The sequence below is a fragment of the Pipistrellus kuhlii genome, unplaced genomic scaffold (assembly GCF_014108245.1).
Source record: "Pipistrellus kuhlii isolate mPipKuh1 unplaced genomic scaffold, mPipKuh1.p scaffold_m20_p_10, whole genome shotgun sequence".
NCBI lineage: Eukaryota > Metazoa > Chordata > Mammalia > Chiroptera > Vespertilionidae > Pipistrellus > Pipistrellus kuhlii.
In genome coordinates, this window is record NW_023425405.1 from 17,808,497 (window position 1) to 17,833,275 (window position 24,779).

The window sequence follows — 24,779 nt, forward strand, 5'->3', positions numbered from 1 at the left end:
GTTGGGAAATATATCTTCTTAAGAATCTATACAACTGCCCTGGCCAGGGTAGCTCAGTTTGTTAGAGCATCATCTTGATACCCCCAGTTTCGAGTTCGATCCCCAGGCAGGCACATAAAAGAATCAACCAATGAATGCATAAATAAAGTAGAATAATGAATAAATCTCTATAAATTAAAAAAAAATGTTTTAATCCTCACCCAAGCATATTTTTTCATTGATTTTTAGAGAGAGTGAAAGAGAGAGGGAATGACAGAGAGAAATATCAATGTGAGAAAAACACACCAATTGGTTGCCTCCTGCACAAGGCCCAGGCCAGGCGAGGTATGTGTCCCTGACCGGAATAGAACCTGGGACCCTTTGGTCCCCAGGCCAACATTTTATCCACTGAGCCAAGCTCACTAGGGCCAATTTAAAAAAAAATTAAAAATAAAATCTATACATCTCAAAATTAATGTTTTCTGTAGCAATGCTGTGGATAGAGAAGATCAAAAAAATTTTTTTTTTGGATAGAGAAGATCAAAAAAAAATTTTTTTACATAGTACTACATTCAAAAGTAATATCTAATGATTCCCTTAAAATTCAAAAAATATAAATGTATTTTAGCATCAATATTACAGAATTCCTTCAACTATTTTTGTTCAATAAATGTTAAGCTTCTACCATCAGGGAGGATTTTTCATATTTGTAAAAGTTTTTAAATCTGACTACACCTTACTAAGTTAATGAACCCAAACACTTTGTCCTTCTTAACTTTTGAATCAAGGAAGACCTATTAAAATGCTTAGTACATTGAAAACTACTTCAGCAATGAAAGAGATTTAAAAACAAAATTCAAGAATTCTCTCAAGGTTCTTTGGCTCCAGATTGTTGAGAAAATGTCCTTGAGATGAACCGACTTTGTTTATTTCTGTCTTCCTGGCCTTTGGATGACAAAGCTCTAATCCTGAGAGGGTCAGAGGAGTAGAAGAACCAATAAATAAAATGAGTGGAAGGTACCAAAGTCAGGGCCTTAGCACTCACGGCTTTCCCGGTTGATCTTAGAGAGAGCATCCGGGCATCTGGCTGCATCCCTTCCCTCAAGGTCAGGCCACATCCCTCCTGTGAAAGGTCCCTTGCCCTCATTTGATGTATTTAGCAGTGTCCTTCAGGACCTCTAAAAGGAACTTGGGCTGAAAAAGTGTGCTCATGTGTTCCTCAGTGATAGCTGTGCTCAGAACTGATATGGACTGAAAGTGATGGATGGCGATTGGTTTTAACCAAACATCAAGACTGCATGGGAAATGGTGTTTAAGGCGAGGATTCAAGTACAAGTACATGTGTTCTGGAGCTTACGAGGTGATGGCTGTATGGGTCATCCTGTCTTCAGGGTGCACACGAAGAACCTTATCATCACCCAGCAGCACCATGACCACTCAGTAACCTGAATAACCTGAGGGCCTTTTTCACTGAGAGAGCAGATTTAGCCAAACACTACATTGGGACAAAAGTAAAGCCAAGGATGAGTTAATAGAGCAAAGGTCACTTTCAGAGACATACACCAGCAAAGTGCACATGTAGGAAAAGTATACAATTTAAAATAAAGATAAAACTGTAGAGCCTGCTCTCATGAGTGTAAATATAGATGGGATATTTTGTATTTGCAATTCAGTTATAATAAAACACTCACTTTGAACCTTCCCTATAATATCAGCATATGACAGATATTAATTAAAATGTAGAAAAAGTAAGCATTTTATTTCAGTGACCTGAAAAGTCTTTCACTTCAATGCTATGCTAAAGTGACTAAGCAATAACACCTTAGAAGCAAGAATCATGAAGTAAATGGTTAGTTAAGAAGCTTGCTCAAAAGATCCAAAATAGAGTAGGCTCCAGTATATGAATAAAACCTTAATGATATTTATTACAGAGCAGATTTTACTGTCCGGTTGCTGTGAAGAGAAATAAAATGAAGATAAAAATCTTCATTCTCTGTAGTAATGCACATACTATTTTTATTGATTGATTTTAGAGAAAGAGGGAGAGAGGCATTGATTTGTTGTTCCACTTACTTATGCATTCATTGGTTGATTCTTGTATGTGCCCTGACTAGGGATCACACGCACATCTTTAGCATATCAGGATGATGCTCTAACCAACTGAGCTACCCGGCCAGGGAATGATGCATATATTCTTACGTAAGAAAAGTAGGTGTCTCTATAAAGTCAGACATGTGTATTTACACATCCAAATGTAGCCCCTGATTGCCTAAGAAATAGGGAATGTACTGAGAGATTCCCTAGGAAAGTTGCAAGGTATTTTTCATAAGGGGAAGGTGAGCAACAGAAAAGATGGGACCAGCCAGTGGAGAGGCATGGAGAAAGAAGTGATGGGCAGTTTCACTTGATATGGAGGGCTGTCTGAAATGGGATAAGATAAACGAGTCAGAAAATAGGGGGTGCTGGTAGACCACCTTCCAAGACTCAAGAGAGAGATGTGAAGCCAAATACACTTTTTGTTTTTTATCCTCATCCAAGGATATGTTTATTAATTTTAGAGAGAGGAAGGGAGAGGGAGAAAGAAACATTGATTTGAGAGAGAAATAGTGATCAGTTACCTCCAGTACCGCCCTGACTGGTAGGGTCAAACCCACAACCTATGTATGTTCCTTGACTGGGAATCAAACCAGCAACCTTTTGGTGTATAGGATGACGCACCAATTAACTGAGCCACCCATCCAGGGCGACTTTCTCTTTTTAATGTCAGTGAAAATCTCACTCAGCTGCCAGCAACTCCATTTTCAGAATATAACCTCAGCCAAGACTATCACCTTCTTCCTCAAAGATAAAAGGAGCTTAAAGAGAGGAAAGATCCCTGGGAAATCAGATGCTCAGAGATGAATGACTTTTGGGGGGGAGGGGGGGCACACTTTCTGAGAATGGGAAGAAGCCCATAGGGTTCATCAGGGTAGATCTGAGGAGCAGACAGGGATATGGTCAGAGAAACAGCTGCTCCCATGACCTTTTGGCTTGCTTGTACACCACCACTCCAAGTTGTTTTTGCAGTGGCTCAAATAATAGCTTTCACTTACTAGGGTGGAAGGGAGTATGGACATGTCACCAGACTAAGCAAAATTGATTGGATTCTGGCTGATTACAAATCCCTTTTTCAAGAAGCTATGGGGCTTTGCTTTGTCAGGAGAAAAGGTGGACGCTGCATAATGAAACAGTTCCGTGCTTGTCACTTGCTAAAGAAAGCCTCGGTGTGACAGTGGCCTGCAGCATCTACGCACCTGCCAAGCTGATCTCCTTTCTTTTCGGAGAGTGGGCCCGTGGTGAAGTGTGGACCAGCAGAAAAACACACGGACACTCGTCTGCAGGAACCCATGCACTAGCCGCAGGCAGAGCATGGTGTAATTGCCTCCAAAATACCTCTCCAAAACTGAAGATGGCCTTTTGGGGTTCTAGCATGTGTCATTGCCTCATCTTCTTTCCTGACTCAGAGGCCTTAGAAGGCAGCCAGCTCAGCCTGCGAGAAGTGGCTGCCCAGATGACCCAGCCTGCGAAGGATGGAGCGAAGGATGGAGCGAAGGATGGAGCGAAGGATGGAGCGACTGGTTCATCTCATGCCAAGACCAAGGCTCTCATCTCTGCCTGACCCCACCATCCAGGCTCAGGTGATCATTTGCCCAGAATGACACAAGTCACTCCCGGCCCATTTGGGTTTGTAACTTGAAGAGATTATTTCATTCCAGAAAATAACAGATTTGAATAGTTTCCTAACTTAGGATACATTAGGTCGATTTATAGAAAACTACATTCCCGTTTTGGGTATTTTGGCATTGAGGGATTTTCTTGCTCTCTCTTGCACTTTCACTGTTCTGCTCGGACCCTTCCTTTTGTTCATATTTGCAAGCAAAGGAAGTGCCAGCATAGTTTTTTTCTGTGTGATCTAATTTAATCCTCATAGGAAATCTACTAGATATGTACTGTTATTGGCATCATCCCCATTTTAAGGATGGAAAAACTGAGGCTCAGTTGAGGTTAAGTCACTTCCTCAAGGCCACATAGCCAGCCCAGGTCAGCCCAGAAGGAGGCCGTTCTATGGTTCTCTCCATGCTCCATCCTCTTCTGGCTCTGAGGAGGGGAGGCTCAGTCCACCAAGGAGCAGTCTGGGGAAGGGAAGTGCTGGAGTAGTAACTGCTTCCAAGGGTTATGTGGGGTCATGTTGATGGGAGAACAAATGTCTGAAGCTAAGTAAGTCACATCCTGAAGTTCTGCACAAGCAAAATGGACCCAGAAAATGAGGACTGACATAGAAGACTGGCAAAAAAAGGGAAGCATTTGTTTGACTTGCAAATTTGGCAAGCGCTGGCCCGCTGAATATTTTCACAGCTCCATCCAGGACAGCATAGGCTTCGGGAGACATGGCACCCAGCCTGGGCAAATGGGAACACACCGAAACACGCTTCCAGGAGACTAATACAGGTTAAAGTAGCATGTCCAGGACTAACCTTCCAGGAACTAACTGAACAAGTGACAACACAGTTTAATATTCTGCAACTAGATAATCATGATAAGAGATGCTTGGCTCCTATCATGATTCAGGGCAGCCAGTCATCAGTGTTATCCAGTTCTTACCTTAAAATAAGCCTTTCCTGGGAGTGGAGCACAGAAGGGAAATGTTTTCATTGGATATTAGGGGTTCTAGTTCAATAGAAAATAGACAAATGGAGCCCTGGCCCGTGTGGCTCAGTTGCATGGAGCTTTGTCCCATGTACTGAAGGTCAAGGGTTCGATCCCTGGAGGCAACCAATCAATGTTTCACTCTCACATTGATGTTTCTCACTCTCTCTCTCTCCCTCACCTTCTCTCTCTCTCTCTCTCTCTCTCTCTCTCTCTCTCTCTCTCTCTCTCTCTCTCTCTCTTTCTCTCCCTCTCAAATCAATTTAAAAATAAATAAAATCACATGAAAATAAAATAGACAAATGGAGTTACAATTATCCTCACATAAGACTTATATGGCAATAACTTCAGGGTACCTGCCTAGAGCTTTGATTACACAGGCACTAATGTAACATGTATAGTATCCTTTCATGTAGTAACAATCTTAAATAAACACAAGTAAATTTTTAAAAAACAAGCAATATGGGATTCTTCACTTTTGATATCAGAGATGACTACTTAGGGACCAAGTCAGGCCTTTTCCATTCCCTTCTCAACACTTACATATAGCACATAAGTGGCTTATCTATGGGAATGAAATCTGCAATAAACATCCCCCCTGACAGAGGCTCCATGACTTCCCCTCTTAATAGATGACCCTTTCTTTCTACCCACCCACATAAAAGCAAACCAGGAGGTCAGCCTTCCTCCTCCCTCCCTCATTCTTTTCTGTTACCTTCTTATTTTGCAATGTTTTAAATACTTTTACTTAACCATTCTCTGAGGCCAAAAGGCAATCAAAAGCAAAATTGTAAGTAAATCTTAGTAAATAGCACCCTCTCCACACACACACACATACACCTATAATAAGGCTTCAAAAGATAATTAGATAATTATCACCAACAAAGCTTTCCCCAGCAGCCAAATGGATCAAAGGATTATATAGTTACAATCAACAGTGAGAGTTAATAAAGGGAATGAGAGAGAATGGTAGGGTCAGGACACCAGAAAGAAATATAAGCTGATGTTGGAGAGCTTAGGGACTTTTGTTTTGTTTTCTTGGCTTGTTCTGTTTTCTTTTGTTTTTCTAATCAGCAGTGATGGTCTGTTTTCCTAGGATTTGTGAAAGAAGACCAGCCAAGAAAAAGAATGCTGTCATTGATTCCTTTCCTCTCACAGAATCCTTGGGGGCACCCCGGGAGACAACCATAAAAGGCCAGCTCTTCAGCACATGAGTGCCTGGATTTCTCTGGAAAGGGACCAGGACTAACCTATCTTCGAGACCAGGGACAATATCAATGCATTGAACGTTTCTGTTTGCCAACCACATACCGTAGCAAATGTAACAGTGAGACTTGTACACAGGGAATCCATTCGGTGCCAGGGCCCAGCATAGAGTGGGGCAACATCTCTATTCATGGGGTTTATAGTTAAATAAGAGTGGCAACACCACCCAAGGGGGTGGGGGAGAGTTTGGATTACACCCAAGAAACTGGTAAGTGAATAGGGAAGGGGAAATCATGGGCATTTGAGTTGTCAGGAAAATTCATCATTGTGTGTCCTTAATGTATCTATGGAGGTGGTTCCAAGACACGGGAATTAATGAGCACTGGGGAGGGACTTGAGTGAAGGACAATGAAGGTGGGCTGCCAGAGAGATGGTAGGAGTTGATATAAACCATATGGCCCAGTGAATGCAAGGGAGATGGGATTTGGAAAGAAGCCCACAAGCAGGGAGTATAAATAATTCACTGACGCAACATGAGCTAAACCAGGGCAAGGAGAGCCTCAAAAATGAGCACTAAATGTTTGATCCAAATTAAAATGCCGTTGTGGGATTTCCTGCTCAGAAACTGAATATGGGCAGAAAAGAACACTAGCAACTTCACATTAGCCAGCCCAAAGTCAGGCAAAGTGGCATACTGAGATGGCCAATAATGAAAAGCACTTCCTAGCAAGGCCCAAGATCTACTGATGTTTTCATCTGTATCACCAGCCAAGTTTATTCATCACATTTAATATCTTATAGAAAATAAAAAAAAACATTTAATTTTCCTAATCAACTCTATTATTCTGGTCGTAATTGTTTTCCTACTGTGATTTTTTTCTTAAGGAACTAGCTAAACTCAAGAATTGTACTTTCTAAAAAATAAATGCTGTTGAAAAGACACTAGGTCCCTGTTTTATAGAATAAGAAAGTATAGGGGTAGGAGAACTGGATCAAAAATATACCTTTGAATCTTCTATGTGAAGGGTACTGATCACTGATATGGAAAAATAAAACCCAAACCACCTTATAATTCCCACCCAATAATTATGAAGTCTCCATTTAACAAAAATAATTTCCTATTACATGAGCCCAAATCTCAGCAATGCTATTGAGAGACAGTGCAGAGGAGTGACCAAGAATAGAAACTGGGTCCAGGATTATCTGAGTCCTTACTAGCTATTCATGTGACATTGGACTTGTTATATAATAGGTCCATGCCTTAGTGTCCCCATCTGCAAAATCACAGGAGATACCATTTGACGCTCTAACTAGTTTGGCTAATATCAAGTGCTGGCGAGGATGTGGATTAATGGGAATTCTTATTGTCTGCAGTTGGGAGTGTAAATTAGGATGGGAATAAGAGGTCATTATGTGATCAGTGAAATGTGTGTAAAACTGCCCGGCTGGTGTGGATCAGTAGTTGAACATGGACTCACGAACCCAGAGGTCACCAGTTCAATTTCCCATCATGGCACATGCCCAGGTTGTGGTCTTGATTCTCACTAGGGGAGCAAGAGGCAGCTTAATGATGTTCCTTTCTCATTGAGTTTCTATCTCTCTGTCCTTCTCCCTTTTTCTCTCTCTAAAATCAATAAAAAGATATTTTAAATTAAATAAAGTGTGCAAAATCTACCACCCAACTATGCCATCCCAGGTTTAAACCCTAGAGAAATTCTTGTACATGGACACTAGGAAGAGTTACAAAAGCCAAAACCTGGAATCTCCATAAATATTCACCAGCAGAATTTGAATATATAAATTTTTACATATTCGTACAATAACATACTATAGAACATGAAAAATTTAATATAATATATGTGGTATTTATCAATTAGATTGAATAACAAAACATGAACAAAAGAAGAAAGTCAGAAGATTTACAATAGAATTCAATTTATAAAAGTTCAAAATAAGCAAAACTATAAACACACATGTGAGATATGTATACATGTAGCAACCACATACATATGCATTCATGCCTGGAATATGCATATTTGTAGGAAGGCTATAAACATAAAAGCACAGTAGTAGTTATCTCTGAAGGGGAAGGAAGAGAACATAGTCAGAAAAGCAGACGTGAAGGGTCCAGGTTACTACAAATGCTTCAGTTCTTGGGCTGTGTACACAGTGGTTCCTTTGGGTTATTTAAACCGAGTCGATAGATTTTTACACATCTTTATGAATATTTTCTCTTATAATAAAGTTACATATCACATATATTTATATTGAAGGGAAAAATGAATCTACGGTGTTTGAGCCACGGGGCAGCTACTGATGCTTTAAAGAGCTTTGGGCCTCACCATAATGAGTTTCCTTGCATGACCTACTTCAAAGGAAAACTGGCTCAGCCTGGCCGTGGACTCATCGTTGGGCACCTACACTAATGACTGTGGTTGTTACAATTTTATTTCCATTCATCCCTCATTCCCATCCTCATCCACGGTGCTACCACAGCAATAAAAAAGCTGCCATATCATGTGAGGGCCATTACGGCATCAGGGCTAGAAGATAAGACTGGAGAGGGAAGCCTGATTTGAAGACAGTCATTCCAGAAGGAATCAGATTATTGGCACCTCCTTTCAAGAGAGTTGCCAATGCCTTGGATTTTATAAGTGAACAGTCACGAGTGAGGATGACCCTCTGTCAGCACAGGGCACAGGTAGAAGCAGCCCAGGGGCATTCTGGGAGGCCCCTAGAGTAAGCAGGCTCTGAGGATGGAACAGGACCTGGGAGCTGGGGAGCAGCCTGGGCACAGGAGGTGGCTCCAGGAGCAATTTAAACAATGCTGAGGTGGACACAAAATGCAGAGGAACCTCATAGGACAGGGCGATCAATCACTGCCAAGTGTACCTTCTGACAGGGAGCGGGACTCCAGCTTCCAGATGTAACATTAAAATGTAATGTGGCCCCTGGGACTGAGCATGGCAGGCTTCCCTGAAGCTTCAGTTTCACTCCGTTAACTAATTAGGAGAGAATGTGACACTGGTGTTTATTATTTCTACCGGGACAAATCCTTCCCAGCAGGAGGGAAAGGTTGTTGTGTTTGTTCTGTTTTGTTTTCTCATTAAAAAGAAATGACTGACACTGTAGTAAATAAACTCTTGTTAGAGAGAAGATTTTTTTTCCTCTATAAAATCCTCTCAGCTCACTTTCCTGTTGATCATCATTTCTTGTTTTCTGAGGATATGGTGGATAAATGAGGTGGTGTTAGACTGGATTTGAAAATTAATTCTACCACCGACTAGCTGTGTGATCCTCAGCAAGTTTTTTGAGGACTCTGAGCTTGCTTTCCCAACTGGAGAACTGGGGATAGAACCTGCTCTTGAGTGCTATTTGAGGAAGATGAAATGACAAATAACATAGTGGAAACACTTCAGCACAGTGTCTGCACATAATAAGTACTCGATAAAATTTAGCCTTTATTTTTAATGACTATTATACTCTAGTATATGAATAGAAACATTTTACATTTCGTTTATGCTTGTGTCATCAACTCCACATGACAAGTCATCTAATCATAAAAGGAACCTTTATTCTAGTTTATTTATTTATTTATTTATTTTTATTTATTTATTTTTTTCAACTTAAATGTTTTTATTGAATTCAGAGGAAGGGAGAGGGAGAAACATCCATGATGAGAGAGAATCCCTGATGGGCTGCCTCCTGCACGCCCCCCACTGGGGCTCGACCCTGAAACCCCAGGCCTGTGCCCTGACTGGGAATCAAACCCTGATCTTCCCGTTCATTAGTCAGTGCTCAACCCCTGAGCACACAAGCTGGACAGTTTTCAACTTTTTATTTTTATTTTTTATTTTTATTTATTTATTTATTTATTTTTAAATAAATTTTTATTGTTCGTATTATTACAAATGTTCCTTTCCACCCCACCATCACCCCCCATTGCTCTCCACCACCAAGTTCCCACCCCACCCTCTGCCCTTTCCCCACCCCCCATCATCCTCATCCTTAGGTGCACAATTTATGTTCAGTCTCGTCCCACATCCCCCTCTCCCCTTTTCCCCAAGAATCGTCAGTTCACTCCCCTTCCATACCTCTGATTCTATTATATTCAACAGTTAATATTGTTCATCAGATTTTTTTTTAATTTCCTTGGTTTTTAGATTCACTTGTTGATAGTTACATATTTGTTGTTCAATATTTTTAATCTTTATTTACTTTCTCTTTCGAAAGAACCCCCTTCAGCAATTCATATAATTCTGGTTTGGTGGTGATAAACTCCTTTAGCTTTTTTTTATTAGTGAAGCTCTTTATCTGGCCTTCGATTCTGAGTGATAGCTTTGCTGAGTAGATTATCTTTGGCTGTAGGTTCTTACTATTCATCACCTTGAATATTTCTTGCCATTCCATCTGGCCTGCATGGTTTCTGTTGAGAAATCAGCTGACAATCGTATAGGTGCTCCTTTATAAGTAACTACCTGCTTTGCTCTTGCTGCTTTTAATATTCTCTCTTTGTCTTTTGCTCTTGGAATTTTAATTATGATTTGTCTTGGTGTGGTCCTCTTTGGATTCCTTTTGTTTGGAATTCTGTGCACTTCCTGGACTTGTAAGTCTAATTCTTTCACCAGGTGGGGGAAGTTTTCTGTCATTATTTCTTTCAGTATGTTTTAGATATCTTGCTCTCTCTCATCTTCTGGGACCCCCATAATTCTGATGTTGGTTTGCTTGAAGTTGTCCCAGACGTTTCTTACATTATCTTCAATTTTCTGGATTCTCTTGCCTTCTTGCTTCTGTGGAGGAGTGTCTTCTGGCTCTTTATGTTCCAAATCTTTGACTTGATTCTTGAGATCTTCCATTCTGTTTTTAGGATTCTGTATAATATTTTTTATTTCAGACAATGTATTCTTTATTTCTTGTTGATCCCTTATCATTTCTTGTTGATTCCTTATTAATTCTAGTTGATCCCTTTTCATATCCTCATAGGTCTTATCGACCTTTTCTAGGAAATTCTTGAAAAACTTTATAAGAGTAGATTTGAACTCTATATCCAGTTGCTTTTTGTCCTCCATTTCTTTCGTTTGTGATCTATTTCGTTGTCTCGGCATTTTCGCAGCTTCCCTGATGGGGCGGAGTTTCAGGGTGGAGCCTACAGCGTTGGCTTCCGTCAGCCCTGCCCTATGCAGTCCCTAATCCCCAGGGTCCTTCAGTACTTATTGCAAGCACCTCTGAGAGCAAGGTGCCCTCGATTTTTGCCTGCTACCAAACAGTCTAGGCTCTCCCCCAATGAGCCCAGAACTGGGGTTCAGTTCAGTTGGAAGTGGAGTTAGAGGTGGCATTCAGAGCAGTCCAGAGCTTTTGTCTTGTTCCCGCCAGGGCAATCCCGCGGCACAGCCAACCGTCCCTTCTCTGTGCGCAATGTGTGCGCCTCCAGGACCTCCTTTCACAGCTCCCCCGGGGTTCCACCTTACAGCCCAGCTCCCTATGGGTGAGCCTGGGTTCCTGAGGTCTGGCCTAGAATTGGGGTTCAGAGCAGTTGGAGCTTTTATCTCCTTCCCGCTAGGGAACACCAGCCAGGCACTCAGCCACCCCTCCTCTCCGGCTCCGTCCCCTCCGTGTCTCCGTACCTTAGGCTTTTATAGCTCTTCCACTCTTCCTTCTGGTTTTCTCCTTGCTTCTAGTTGTAGAATTTCCAGTCAGTCAACTTTCCTGTAGTTCTTGGTAATGTTCATTTTATATTTTAGTTGTATTTTATTGAAATTGTTGTGTGGGGCTGCAGCTAGGTGTTTATCTGTGCAGCCATCTTGGATTCTCCACCCTTTATTCTAGTTTATGCAAGCTCCATTAACCATGCTACTCCTCCTCACCCAGATATAAAAAGTCTTCCTATGAAAATTTAATATTTAATAATAATGTCAAGGGAAACAGTTTTTCTCTACTTCCACCCCACCCCTCCCCAACCAGCATATTTTTAAGTTTTCCTAGGCAGCGCCAGTGCCAAGCAAACATTGCTAGTAAACACACTTCCTTGTGCACTGCTGGGCCAGCAGTAGCATTATGTCTGAGGTGCTTTTTAGCAAATTGGAAAGTGATTTCACAGGTGATTTCCCATTTGAACTCACAGCAATACCATGATGTGGGCAGGGTAGATGCGAATAGCCCTGTTTTTCAAACAAGGAAGTAAACTCAGAGGATAAATGCCAAAGCCACAATATTCAATTTCCTATGAAAAGGTAATATGTGTGAGTTCAGATGTCAGGATTTTTGAACTTTAGAAAATTATATTTTCTCAGAAATGAAGCCTGTTTTGAAGATAGCTGAAGTGACCAGTGCTTAGAGAGAGAATTGTGATCATTGGTGAAAAGCAAATAAAATAGTCAAGAAGCATATAAGACTTTATCTTCCAATTTCATAATCATTTGCCCAGTGTCCCCCAATTTTTCCACCCATAAGTTTGAAAAGCAAAAGTACCACTTCTTATGTCTCTCTCTTGCATTATTCTGGGAAAATATAAACTTGATGAAATGATATTTTATGCTAATCACAGAATATATGAACATAAAAATAAATGAACAGAAGACAACACATCTTAAGTGCTAATAAAGAATCTTGGTGACAAAGAAAGGAATAAGAATATTTTCTATAAGAATGCATGGGCTAAAGATGATGAAAATTAAATAAAAGTAGATACACCAGCATTATAATTTTACATTACATATTTGAGTGATTTTGGAAAGTTGCAAAATCAAACTAAGAAACATGAACATGTAATAACATTTTTAAAGCCAGGAAAATATAAATGTCCTCTAATTTGGATAATGTTTCTTTAACTCATCATCTATACCAGTTCTTAAAATAATCAATTCTGAAGTAGTGCTATTAATACTGGACTTCCAAGGACACCAACATATGCTCACTGACAGCTCATAACCTCAACACTCCCTGGCAGACTATAGAATTGTAATTCAGAAGCCCCTCCACCCCCTTTCTCTGGAATGGGGGATAAGTTCTTATTGATTGGAAGACAAAAGCAAATAAAGGTCAATAGGTGAAATCTTAATTGAAAATACAAACCAAACACAAACTTCTAGTTTATCATTTGAGCCTGAAGTCCAAGGATCTCTAACTTTGCAATAAAAAATCTAGTCATGCCAACATCAATAAGCAAAATAGCAGACAATAAGAAGTCATCTGTAAGTGGTTGACCACCTGGTTCTGGCTTAATGGGCCTAAATGTAATTTGCCCCCTGATTCTTCATAGGATATGAAAGGACTCCATTACAATATTGGGAGAGATTTTATATGAGAACAGAAGAGGCCTGCGCAAAACTTCCTCGTTCTCTTCCTAACACATTCATTTAATAAACAAGTTATTAATGTTTTCTACATATTGGGGTTGATATCAATCTCACAGGGGAGATAAGCAAATCAAGCATCACATTTATGTGTTAAATTCTAGACTGAAGGAAAATACTTGATGCAATGAGAAGTGGGTCAGGAAGCTCTCAGAGAAGAGATGTTCTAACAAAGTCTCAAATGGTAAGTGTACTGTGTATGTGGAAAAAGGAGAAGCAGTTTCCTGTCAGAAAGAGCAGCGTGGGTAAAAGCAGGGAGACTCCAAAAACCAGACGTGGTTCTGCATGGACAGAAGGGGAAAGACGCCAATAGAAGCAATAAGCAGTAGAGGAAGACAAAGGTTCCATCGTTTAGAACTTCCTAGTCTGTGTTAAAATGCAACATTGGAAATCTTAATACAATTACTGGTCTACTGAAAATATTTCATCCTACAGGGAATGGGAATCAATTTTTACTATAGAACACCCCGTTTGATGCTATCGAAACATGCAGTAAACTAGAAGTAGAAATTTGGAGGTAGAAAGACCAGGTAAGAAATCCAAGGAAGACATGGAGAGGCCCTAAACTAAAGCAATGGGGATGGAAAAGAGAATAGAGAAAAGAGAAATACAAAAAGCAAGAGTGACTAGGTGGAAACAGGGGAAGAGGGAAGCTGAGAGCAGCTCCCGTGGCATTTACTTGGCTGGCTCAATGGAGAATGGTGCCTTAGCAGGGATTGCATGAGGAGAAAGCCAGTACTATTTCTAGAGTCATGTCTACCCCTCTTGTTAAGATTAATCATATTTCACTTTGTAATGCAGTAGCTAAGTGTCATTACACTACCCTCTTTCTCACTAGACCCATAAAGTTCCTTAGAGGAAAAGTTCTGTGCCACACACCACAACAGCATGTTTGTATAACATGATTATTTGGCATAGCTGACTCACTGTAGACACTTAATATTTTTGAATGTTTGAATGAAAAAGTGAACAACTTCAAAAGTTAGATGTGACAAAACCATACATTTTATTCTTTCAATTACATAGTTTTTCCTAAAATGCCAATAACTCACCTCAGCTGGATAACAACTCATACCACTTACAAATTAGGTTCATTTCAGACTTATAATACCCTATGCAAACCCTAATGTCTGAACTGGAAGAGACTTTTAGGAATATCTACTACTAACTCCCATTTTTAAAACATTTGTAATTCGAAGAGGTTACATGGCTATGCCAAAGTCACAAAAGGTTTCTGGCAACGGGACAGAAATCAGGCAGAATACAAGCTTTAATATTTGTCAACCAAAATGGTTGTGATATATTCAAAGATATTAAATTTGGCTAGGATGAATTAAGTTTTTAAAAGTATTTGACATTTCACAATTAAAAAAAATACAAGGTAAACATCTTAGAGACATTTTTCTTAAATAATTCTTCCCTCTTACAATGAAATGTAAGGAGCAGAGCTCAACTTTTAAACCTGAATTAGTACAAGTAAGACAGATGCTTACCGTGATCTTCTGAAGAGACTGGTGACCTAAAATGAGATAATAAGCATGATAAATCTTTTGTAAATGATACTGATAATATAAATACAACAATGATCAAGAAATTATAGAAATTATAACCTCAAAATTCATTTAAATAGAAATTCAATAGAGTAGATGGTATAATTAATGTGTTGGTTGCATAGTGTATATATATATATATATTCATTCCAATCAATAACTTCCATTAAATTACTCCGACCAATACAATAACTCCCAAAGATTACCTGGATGGGTGGAGGGGTAGTGGTACTAGAATGTCTACTCTATAGTGTCACAGGACTGTACATATTTAGTTAAGTCTGGATTTATCATACACACAAAAGGAGCTCATATAAAATGTGATAATAGATGAAATCCTGTGATGGCTAAACACCCAAGCCCAAGCCTCCAGAAAAAATGCCAGAGAAGTAAATACGCCCTAGGTTGAGTATCTTGTGGACAAAAAATAATCTCTTTGGACAGCAAAGACAACAGGAATAAAAGAAATGGCAAGTATACTTAGTATTGGATTTTGTTTCCACTCTTTGTGGAATTTAATGTTTGAATGAGAATTGCCTCGACCTTCCATTTCTGGCTGTATGTCTCTAAACCTGTGGGAATCAGGATGAGGAAAGAAGGCAACCTTTGGAGTCCCACAAAACTTTTATTAATTGAAGACTTTGCATGTTATTTGGGTTCAGCTCTAATTATAACTAATACCAATGAAGCATTATATCAACTTCTTTCACAGTAAACTCCTTTTTCCTTCCACAGCTGATTACTAATTGAATTACTTTGAGCAATATAGACACAACCTTGTATATGAACTCCTCTCAAGCTTGAAAAGTACAATCTTGATGACTAACTCATTCTTTTCTGGAGAGAAAGAGAAACACATAATACAGAATTCAGGGATGTTTGAATTGTGAAGGGAAAAACTAGAAATTAGTTGGGAGAAGTCTTCTCCTTTAAACAATTAACATTGTAGAGCCCATAGCAGGAATATGATCAAAGGCTAATGCAAGAGTTTGGTAATAAAGCTAACTATTAATATAACTAATAATGAGAGGTGATCACAAGGTTGGGAAAAGAATGATTTAGTGGATGCATACTGGTTGAAGGAAAATTTTAGCTACTCTGAGATGCTTGATACTGCTTTACTTTATCTACAGAGCAGTATTATTTTTGTCCATTTTGTGAGTGAACTGTATGGTATAAAGACACATTTTCCACTGATGACACATTAGTGTGTAATCATTTTGACCTACGGGTCTCTTCAAGTAAACTTTTGTATGTGAAAACAACAGAAGGTCCCAAGATTTTATAGGGAGAAAAATCAGTATCTAGAACAAGAGGGAACCTACTGTCAACCTAAGCCATCACTGCCTCTCTCACCCTCCCCTTTCTCCCCCCACGAACCCTGCCAGGTGGATCAGAGCTATTCTCTCCTTGGAAAGCTCCCCTGTTTGTTACTGTCCACATACTGGTCTTCCCCACAAGGTTGTGAGCTCCTTAAAAACTAGAACCAAATCTTATTTTAAAGATTAAAATCTGTTGAATTAATTTTAGCAACACTACACTGGTGCTCAGACTCAGACACACTCTGGGGCTCCACAAAAGGTCATCATGTCACCTTCAAATGCCCTTCAAGACAAGTGTGTCAGCTCCTATATCAGCTGTGAGGGAAGAGCCTGGGGAATGAGCCTGAAGCTCCAGACTGGAGACAATGTGGTCACCCTCAATGCCCAATGCCACCCAATGCACCTGGCAATGGAGATGCCCATAGTCTGCTTAAGTATTAGGAAAAAGCAAAGACAGAAAGCATGTTGAATCAAGGTGAAATTGGACTGGAAGGTGAGTCTAAAAAAAAACAAAACACATATTGAAATAAGATGAGCTAATTTCTTAACCTGTGCAGGACATAAAAAAGAGTCAGCCACAAGGAAACCTTTTCACTCCTGGTGTTTTCTCTTGGAAATTAAGCAAAAATGTACCTCTGGTTGTTTGAAATTCATTTCCACAGAACTATAGGGACGAAGAAAAACTCATGAAAATGAACGACGCCATGTCTCAGATGGAGGAGTTGGGCAGCAGGTTTTTGCTGCCTTTCTGCCAAAGCAAAGACCTAATATTAAACCTGAAAAATTCCAGATGGCCGCTGAAGTCCCATGGGGATACGCTCTGCAGTCTGTCCAGGCAGCAGGGAAGAGCTATCGATTTCAGTGTTTTCTAAGGATTAGTCATGTTGAGTTTCTATGCTCAATGTCTCCCACATGCCTGGATTTGTGGAATTTCAAGACATATGGAGTATTTCAATCCTCACTCAATATTTCACCTTGCAGTGTAACAAGTCACTAAGTTATACGTCTGAGACATATACATCATACATTATGCCTGGAAATGGGCATACAGTGTTTTACAGAATTTAGCTCAGGAGAAGAGAAATATTGTGAAATCAGCAATATAAATAGTTTTTTGTTTTTTTTTAAACACAGGGTTGAATCTCAGGAATAGATAATCTTCCTCCACCTGAGAACTAAGGAATGCATAAAAGCTCACGACTTCTTCCCATGGAACCTGGAAGATTTGTGGTTTTGTTCCAGGCTTTTGATTCCTCCTCCATATTCACTTTATCTTGGAGATAGCATCAGCTAAATTATGATGAGTATTCAAATAACTCCAGAATTTAAAGTTCTCTTCCACACACCTTTCTTGATCATCAGTCTTTTATTACAGTCTATGGAATATTTATATTTTATTTTGCATTTTTTGGTATGCCTTACACTTTAATTTATATTTTATATAAATTCAACAAAGCAGCACCACAAAAAACAAAAACTCAAGCCCTGCATTTAAAATTGTTTCTTCTATTTTATTAAACCTGAATAATTACTATTCAGGTTTAAATATTTCAATTTGTGTTGATTTAAACCTGAATAATAATTATTACTTGAGACCACACTAAGTTCCAGGCCCTGTGTCAAGTGATGGAGATATAAAAGGGAACAAGATATCAATTTTATGGAACTGATAATCTAATGAAAAAGAAAAAAAATATGTGAACAAATGATTACAATTAAGTGAAGAAATATAATAATCAAGACACAAATATATAAAGAGGTTTTGTAGAGGAGTGGTAGATCAATTTTGTCCCTAAAGAGGGAAAGGGGGCTTCAGAAAGCAAGAACCATCTGTGCTGGGCTTTGCAGGTTAAGAGGAAGCTTAGAAGGTAAGTAAGAAAGGAGAAGAATGCCAGGTAGAAGCAACAGAATCTGAAAAGGAGTGCAGATGTGAAATTTCATAATCTGGTATCAGATATACAAGTAATTCGGTGTTGCTAGAATGGAAAGAAGTAATTAAAGACAGGACCAGAGACATGAGAGTCAGGGCCATGCCATTCCAAACTAGTGGTTCCAAACATGCAAATATGAATAATACACAAAAAGTAACCAGCATTTCTACACAAAAATGCCCCAAGAAAAAAGCAAGACAGGGATGAGCCAACAAACATAGGCTGTGCACATAGGAAAAAGATGTGCCATCAGCAGGTAAGAACTATTAACAGATTTCCATAAAACTTAGAACTGGAGAAAGAGAAAGAAGGGAGGGAGGAAGATATTAATGGAGGAAGGAATAAAGGGTGGAAATGGACCTTTTCAGGAACAGAAACCTAAAGAAATTACATCAGAGGGAATGAACTAAGATGTATCCAGAGTCTTTTTAGTAATTTATCATATAGAGAAAGCTTGATGGCTTTTTCCTCTGTGTTACCACTGCACTGGGAAAAGAAGGTGACGAGGAGAAGAATGATAATTAAAAATACATTAAGAAATGATACATTCATCCATTCCAGCTTTATAAAAATGTTTTTGCTTTTGTTCACTTTACTTTTCTATTACATTTTCACTTGAAGATTTGCTGTTAAAAGTCAGCTTTGGAATGTAGTCCTGCTTGGTAGATCATTCATGCTTTTCTCTCCTTTTAAGTGAAAGCAACACTTTTCAAACTAGGGTCCGTGTGGGAACTTGAACATGAAGGAAGCTCCAGGAAGGCGACACTATTTTTGGATGGTGAATTATATAATTTAGCTGGTAAAATTATAGCATTATTTTTATATTGAAACTGGCACAGCCATGCTATGGATTCAAAAGCAAAAGTCATTTGAATTCTTAAAATAAAGCAATAAATTTCAAAAATATCTGTGTTTAAAGTAGACAGCTTCAGGCAATGTCTCCATGGTCCCCAGGGGGGTGTTTGTTCTCTTCTGGAATAGGGATGTTTCCAAGGAAGTCTGAAAACATGAAAGGATCCACCTAACTATATTAATAACATGTTGGAATGAATCATGTTTTGGGATTAATGTATGCAGATATCAAGAAATTGAAGGAATGAGACATAAAGCATACATTGGCTAGTGGCCACTGTATTGGACAGAAATTGTTATCACTTAAGACACAAGGAATCTCTAAGAAACTCAAAGGTAGGTATTTAGATTGCCTTCCATCAGCACGTTTCCCTTCAAACCTTCCAATCTGCCTAGTAGATAAATTACAAGGCTTAAGGACATTGACAAATGTGCCCAGTTTTTACCAGCAATGTAATAATACAGAAGAGCAAAAGAGTATGATATTTATGAAGGCAAAAGAGTCTTTAAGAAGTATTGCACTTCTTGTAATGTTTTATTGTTTTTAATCAACAAACCTGGAACTGAGATGATGGGCATTGTGACTATTTCAGCCTTTACGACGGGCTATAATGCTTTGCAATACATTGCAGGTGCATGCATTTCTTGGCAAGCTGAATGGAATTCTCTAAACCTGCAAGCTCATTCTAACACAATAGCCTAATACAATGTATCTACTTCATATATATATATATATATATATATATATATATATATATATATATATATGATTTTTTACAGAGAGGAAGGGAGAGGGATAGAGAGTCAGAAACATCAACCAGCTGCTCTTGCACACCCCCTATTGGGGATGTACCCACAACCAATGTACATGCCCTTGATCGGAATCAAACCTGGGACCCTTCAGTCTGCAGACCAACGCTCTATCCACTGAGCCAAACCGGTTTCGGCACAATGTGTCTACTTCTTTTCTTTTTGCCTCTATAGTTTCTTCTGTTTTTATCTCTTATCTTCAATAGCATCCATGTCTTTCCTACTTGGCCCTCCTTGGAATGTCTATATCATTTCTTTCTTTGGGGAGAGATAGAAAGTCAATAGACCATCTATTTTAGATAACCTTTCCTAAAGACAAGGGATAAATTAGAAGACTATTGGGGACCCATCTACATGGGTCTATCACTTTCTGGAAAGAACCACTCCACAAGGGAATGTCTACCTATCGGGTCTAGTAATAATTAATGTCGTTTTTTAACATTTGTTTAAAATCTTGCTTGGCGTTGACTTGTATTGACATCACCTTCAAACACGTGGTATCTACAGAACATGTGAAGTGCAATTAACAAGTTTTGCTTGAAAAAGTTTGTGTTTGGTTTGGTTTTTGTTGCAAAACTAGGGCTAAGAAGATGGTGGATGAAGAGCATATTCGGCACTGCATGCTTTATGAGTTCCAATTAGGAAGAAAAGCAAGTGAGGCTGCAAAAAACATCTGCAGTGCTCTTGGTCAAGATGCAGTTAGCGCCAGAAAATGCCAGCGTTGGTTTGAGAAATTTCGCGAGGGAAATTTTTCGTTAGATGACAAGAGTGGCCAAGGCCGTGTGTCCAATTTTGATCAAGAAGCTCTTCAAGCTCTTTTGGTGCAAAATCCTCAAATTACCCAACAAGAGCTTGTGACAACTTTAAATTGTTCACAAAAAACAATTTCCAATCAATTGCATGCACTTGGCAAAGTCCAAAAGTTTGGAAAATGGGTTCCTCATGAGTTGACCGACAATAACCGTAATCAAAGAGTCACAATTTGCAGTTCGCTCCTCTCTCGTCAAAACCGTTTGCCGTTTTTAGAGCAAATTGTTACCAGAGATGAAGAATGGGTGCTGTACGTTAATTTGAAAAGGCGGCCTCAATGGTTGGACAAAAATGAGGCTCCGCAGCCCACGCCAAAACCTGACTTGCATGTGAAAAAAGTGATGTTGTGTGTTTGGTGGAATTTTAAAGGAATTCTTCATTATGAACTTTTACCATCTAACCAAACCATTACAAGTGCAGTGTATAGTGCCCAATTGGAAAGGTTAGCCCAAGCTTTAAGAGAAAAAGAACCTGCGCTGATTAATCGGAAGGGCGTAATTCTTCACCACGATAATGCACGACCGCATACTGCAAGAATCACTGCTGAAAAACTGCGCCAGTTGGAATGGGAAGTTCTCCCTCAACCTGCATATTCTCCTGATATTGCCCCTTCTGATTACCATTTGTTTCATTCTTTGCAAAACTTTCTTCTTGGAAAAAAATTTAATAATGAAGAATGCCTCAAAAATGCATTGACCAAATTTTTTGCATCAAAATCACAAGAATTTTACAACAGAGGGATTAAAATGCTTCCTGAGCATTGGGCACAAGTAGTATAAAACAACGGCAACTATATTGTTGATTAAATTTTGTTGTATTGTTTAAATAAATTTGATTTAAAAAAGTATTAGGGAACGACATTAATTATTACTAGACCTAATACATCCCCAGTGTCCCCAACACACATACTGACTTAGCATTTATAAACCATCACCTGGTGGGGAGTTGGCCAGGGGATGGAGTCACATGGAGGTGAGCTGAAAACAAGCACAAAAGACAGGTTACGCTCTGAGTCTAAATTGGCACGAGAACAGAGACCCATAGTCTGGAAAATATTCAGCGATGGAATACTTCCCTGAGACTGTGGACGGGAAGGGGAGCTCTGATATATATTCATACCAACTTGCAGGCCTGGCTGGAGGAGCCAGGGCCCCTTCATTTCCTGGTTCCCATCATGGGATGATAGAGAAAACAAAGGAGGCATGTGAAGGTGAGCTAGCAGCTGTGCTCTCTGTCCACTCGCTTGGCCCACCACAAATACATTGTTCCTTGGCTGTGAGGTCCTCCCTGGGGAACAAAGAAGCACGCACACTGAGAGCAACTGTTTCTTTTACGGATTTTCCTTCTCACACCCGTCTTTCCTCTTTGTCCTCCACCTCTTTGTCACCTTGGGGTGAAGACTACAGCAAAAAAACACTGTTTCCTCCAAGCACGGTGATTGTGACCTCAGCCCTGAGAGTCCCCGAGGCATATCTCACCCACCTTTCCCACACTTCAGTGGGATCCAATCTCTGTAACACAGCCTCCCGCCGGGAGCATTCAGGCTTGGGCAGAATCACATCAGTAGGATTCTGTTCTCTGCGTGAACCATTCTAGCTGGTTGTCTGGTAACAAACTCCCGAGAAATGGCCTAAATGGAAACAGATTGCCCAGCTGAGCACCCCTTCCAGGCACATTTCAAGAGCTCCCACTGCTGCTATGGAACGGCCTTCCCTACTGTTGTTTTGTTTCACCTGGAAGTGATGCTAAGCACACATTCAATTTATTCCCTGTTGATGGACAAAGAATGTCCATGGAAATCCAGTGAGCTCAAGACTTAATGTGGCTTGAAAGCCTGGCTGGAGGCTACCATCTCTGGGGAACAGCTTTTCTCCCAGAGTAACTCTCAAGGATGTGCACTGCCCCAGGGACTTCTCTGTCTGGCAGATGATGTCATTTCCAGGGTCTGAGTGAGAAATAGTGAGATCACAGATCCAAGTTGCATCTTTACCACCATCATTCCGGCACCAAAGCATCTCTAACTAGGGAAATGAGAACCCCAAATCCCTTAGCAGTGAGCATCCCTATCAATGATACAATCCTCTCTTTCTTTGCTTCTCCTCCAGTGATGAGTACTGATGTTAAGACAATGCACAAAGCACATACAGAGAGAGAGGGCAGGCGAGAATGAGAGCAAGAGAGATGAAAGTGACAGAAGCCACACAGAGTGGCATAGAAATGAGAGAAAGACAAACACATTCTCTATTCAAGTGATCACAAACCCATTCAGGGGGTGCCAAACAGCCTCAAAGGTAACATTCACCACCATGAGGGGAGGGTGCAAAAAGAGCAAAATCCGAGGAAGGAGGGAGGGAGGGAGGGAGGGAGGGAGGGAGGGAGGGAGGGAGAGAGAGAGAGAGAGAGAGAGAGAGAGAGAGAGAGAGAGAGAGAGACCAGCATTTGTGTGGAGGTAGAAGTATAAGTCCCAGAACTCAAATAATAAGGTTTGGCTGTGAGTCCTTCATTTGATATAAATTCTACTAATTCCCTTCTTTCTCACAATTTCCTGTTCTTTAAGACTCTCCCTCCCAAACATATACTCTGATAATCACCACATGAGCTATACTTGAAATATACTTATGTGTTTTTTTAAATAAGCTCCTGTGTTATGTTATATCAGGCATTTTGAAAATACCTCGATTTTAGCCCTATTTTGTACAATTCAAGTTTTCCAACGCAAGCTCCTTAATCAGTTTGCTGAGAAAGCCCCGAAAAGCCCTTTGAGCTTGAAATTTTACTGCCACCTGCAGTTCATTCCTGAGAACTGCAACAAAATGAGGGGAAAATGGTTTCTTTGAATTCTGTGAATAAAGAGTGAGCAGAATTGGGCAAAAGTGGGCTGTGGACATAGGGGGAAAAAAGATAAAAGAAAGAGATGGGTTTGAAGAAACAAGTTCATTCAACATGAAAACTTGACCATCACACTTTTTGTTACCTAAAATATGAACACTGCTGGAATACATTTTAACATGTTGAAAGAAAACATGAAAACAATTGCATGCTAGACGCAGTGCAGTCATGCAGATACAAAGGATGTGATCCTGCCTGCCTAATTTATAAAGTGGGAGGGAAGAAATGGAAAAGGCATGCTATTCTAACGTCCGCTGAGCCAGCAGGGAGCACCCTGGGAGCTCTGGCCCACAGCCCCTGTTGGGAACAATCCCGCTGCAGTTTTGTGACTGTGGACTTTTTTTTTTTTCTCTCCCTGAAATTATAGATTGAAACACTAAGCTCTGAACTGGAAAGGCAAATCATGTGAGTGCCATGTTTAGGGTTAACACAAGGAATGTATACAAAAGGCCATCTCACAGAATAAATACAGGATATGCGATATCTACCCTGAGAGGCCATGATGACTGAACAAGGACTTACCCACAGCTCATTACTTTTAGGAAATCAATCCAGGGCTCCCGAATCCAGCTTCAGAATATGGAAGGAAAACAAATGGCTGGAGTAACCTCATGAAGATAACTGTAATATATTCCAGAAGTTTTCCTATCAACGTCTCCCACCTCACCTACTTCTTGGAAGAGGGGATTTATGGGCAAGACACTGGCGTGGGAAAGAGAATATAAAATGCCTGTCTCCTCCTGATTCAGCATCTAAAAGCAGGACAGCTTCTGAGTCATATATGGCAAACAATCAAAAACAGCAAAGGAGTACATCAAAAAACAATAAGCCTCATCATATTATTAAAAATGCTAAATTAACACACACAGATCACAGTAATATTGAGAACAAGAAGTGACCGTGAGCTCCACAGACTCTATCTTTGAGAATAATGCAATTAATTCAATGCTTAAATGTTAAGCACTGAATTGTCCCAGCGGTTGTGAGAGATCCTGCGTTTACACCGTTTCATCCCACATTCAAGGAGATTCTAGGCAAGGAGATTCTAGGGGGGCTGTGGAGTGAGAAGAGCATCGCACAGAGCGCGGGAGGAAATGGGGAAGCAGTGCTGGAGGTGGTGGTTGCTCTTAAGCCTGGTAATGAGCACATGAGCCAGAAAAGTTAGGGAAAGAGACAATGTGGTTCTGTCTTTCCAGATTCCAAATAAGCAGTCTCTTCATTTCACATCCCAATCTCTCTCCTCAGGGCTCCCCAGAGGTTCCTGAGAGAAGTTCCACAGGCTATACACCTCTGCCCCCATTTCTAATGGTGCCAAAAGCATCTCCTTCACTCCCGACCCCCTGCCTGAGCACAGCCAGGAATCACTGGTCCCTCCAACCTGAGATCACTGAC

At 40.0% G+C, this 24,779-nt stretch overlaps 1 protein-coding gene across 2 annotated transcripts in view; it reads right to left on the reverse strand.

The window, feature by feature from the left end:
* DGKI (diacylglycerol kinase iota) overlaps nt 1-24,779 on the reverse strand; it is a 375,198-nt gene that overhangs the window by 24,676 nt on the left and 325,743 nt on the right. For both annotated transcript variants that reach the window (XM_036428029.2, XM_036428022.2), the window contains one exon: nt 14,717-14,742. In XM_036428029.2, coding sequence (XP_036283922.1) covers nt 14,717-14,742 — 26 coding nt within the window. The remainder of the gene's footprint in view (nt 1-14,716; nt 14,743-24,779) is intronic.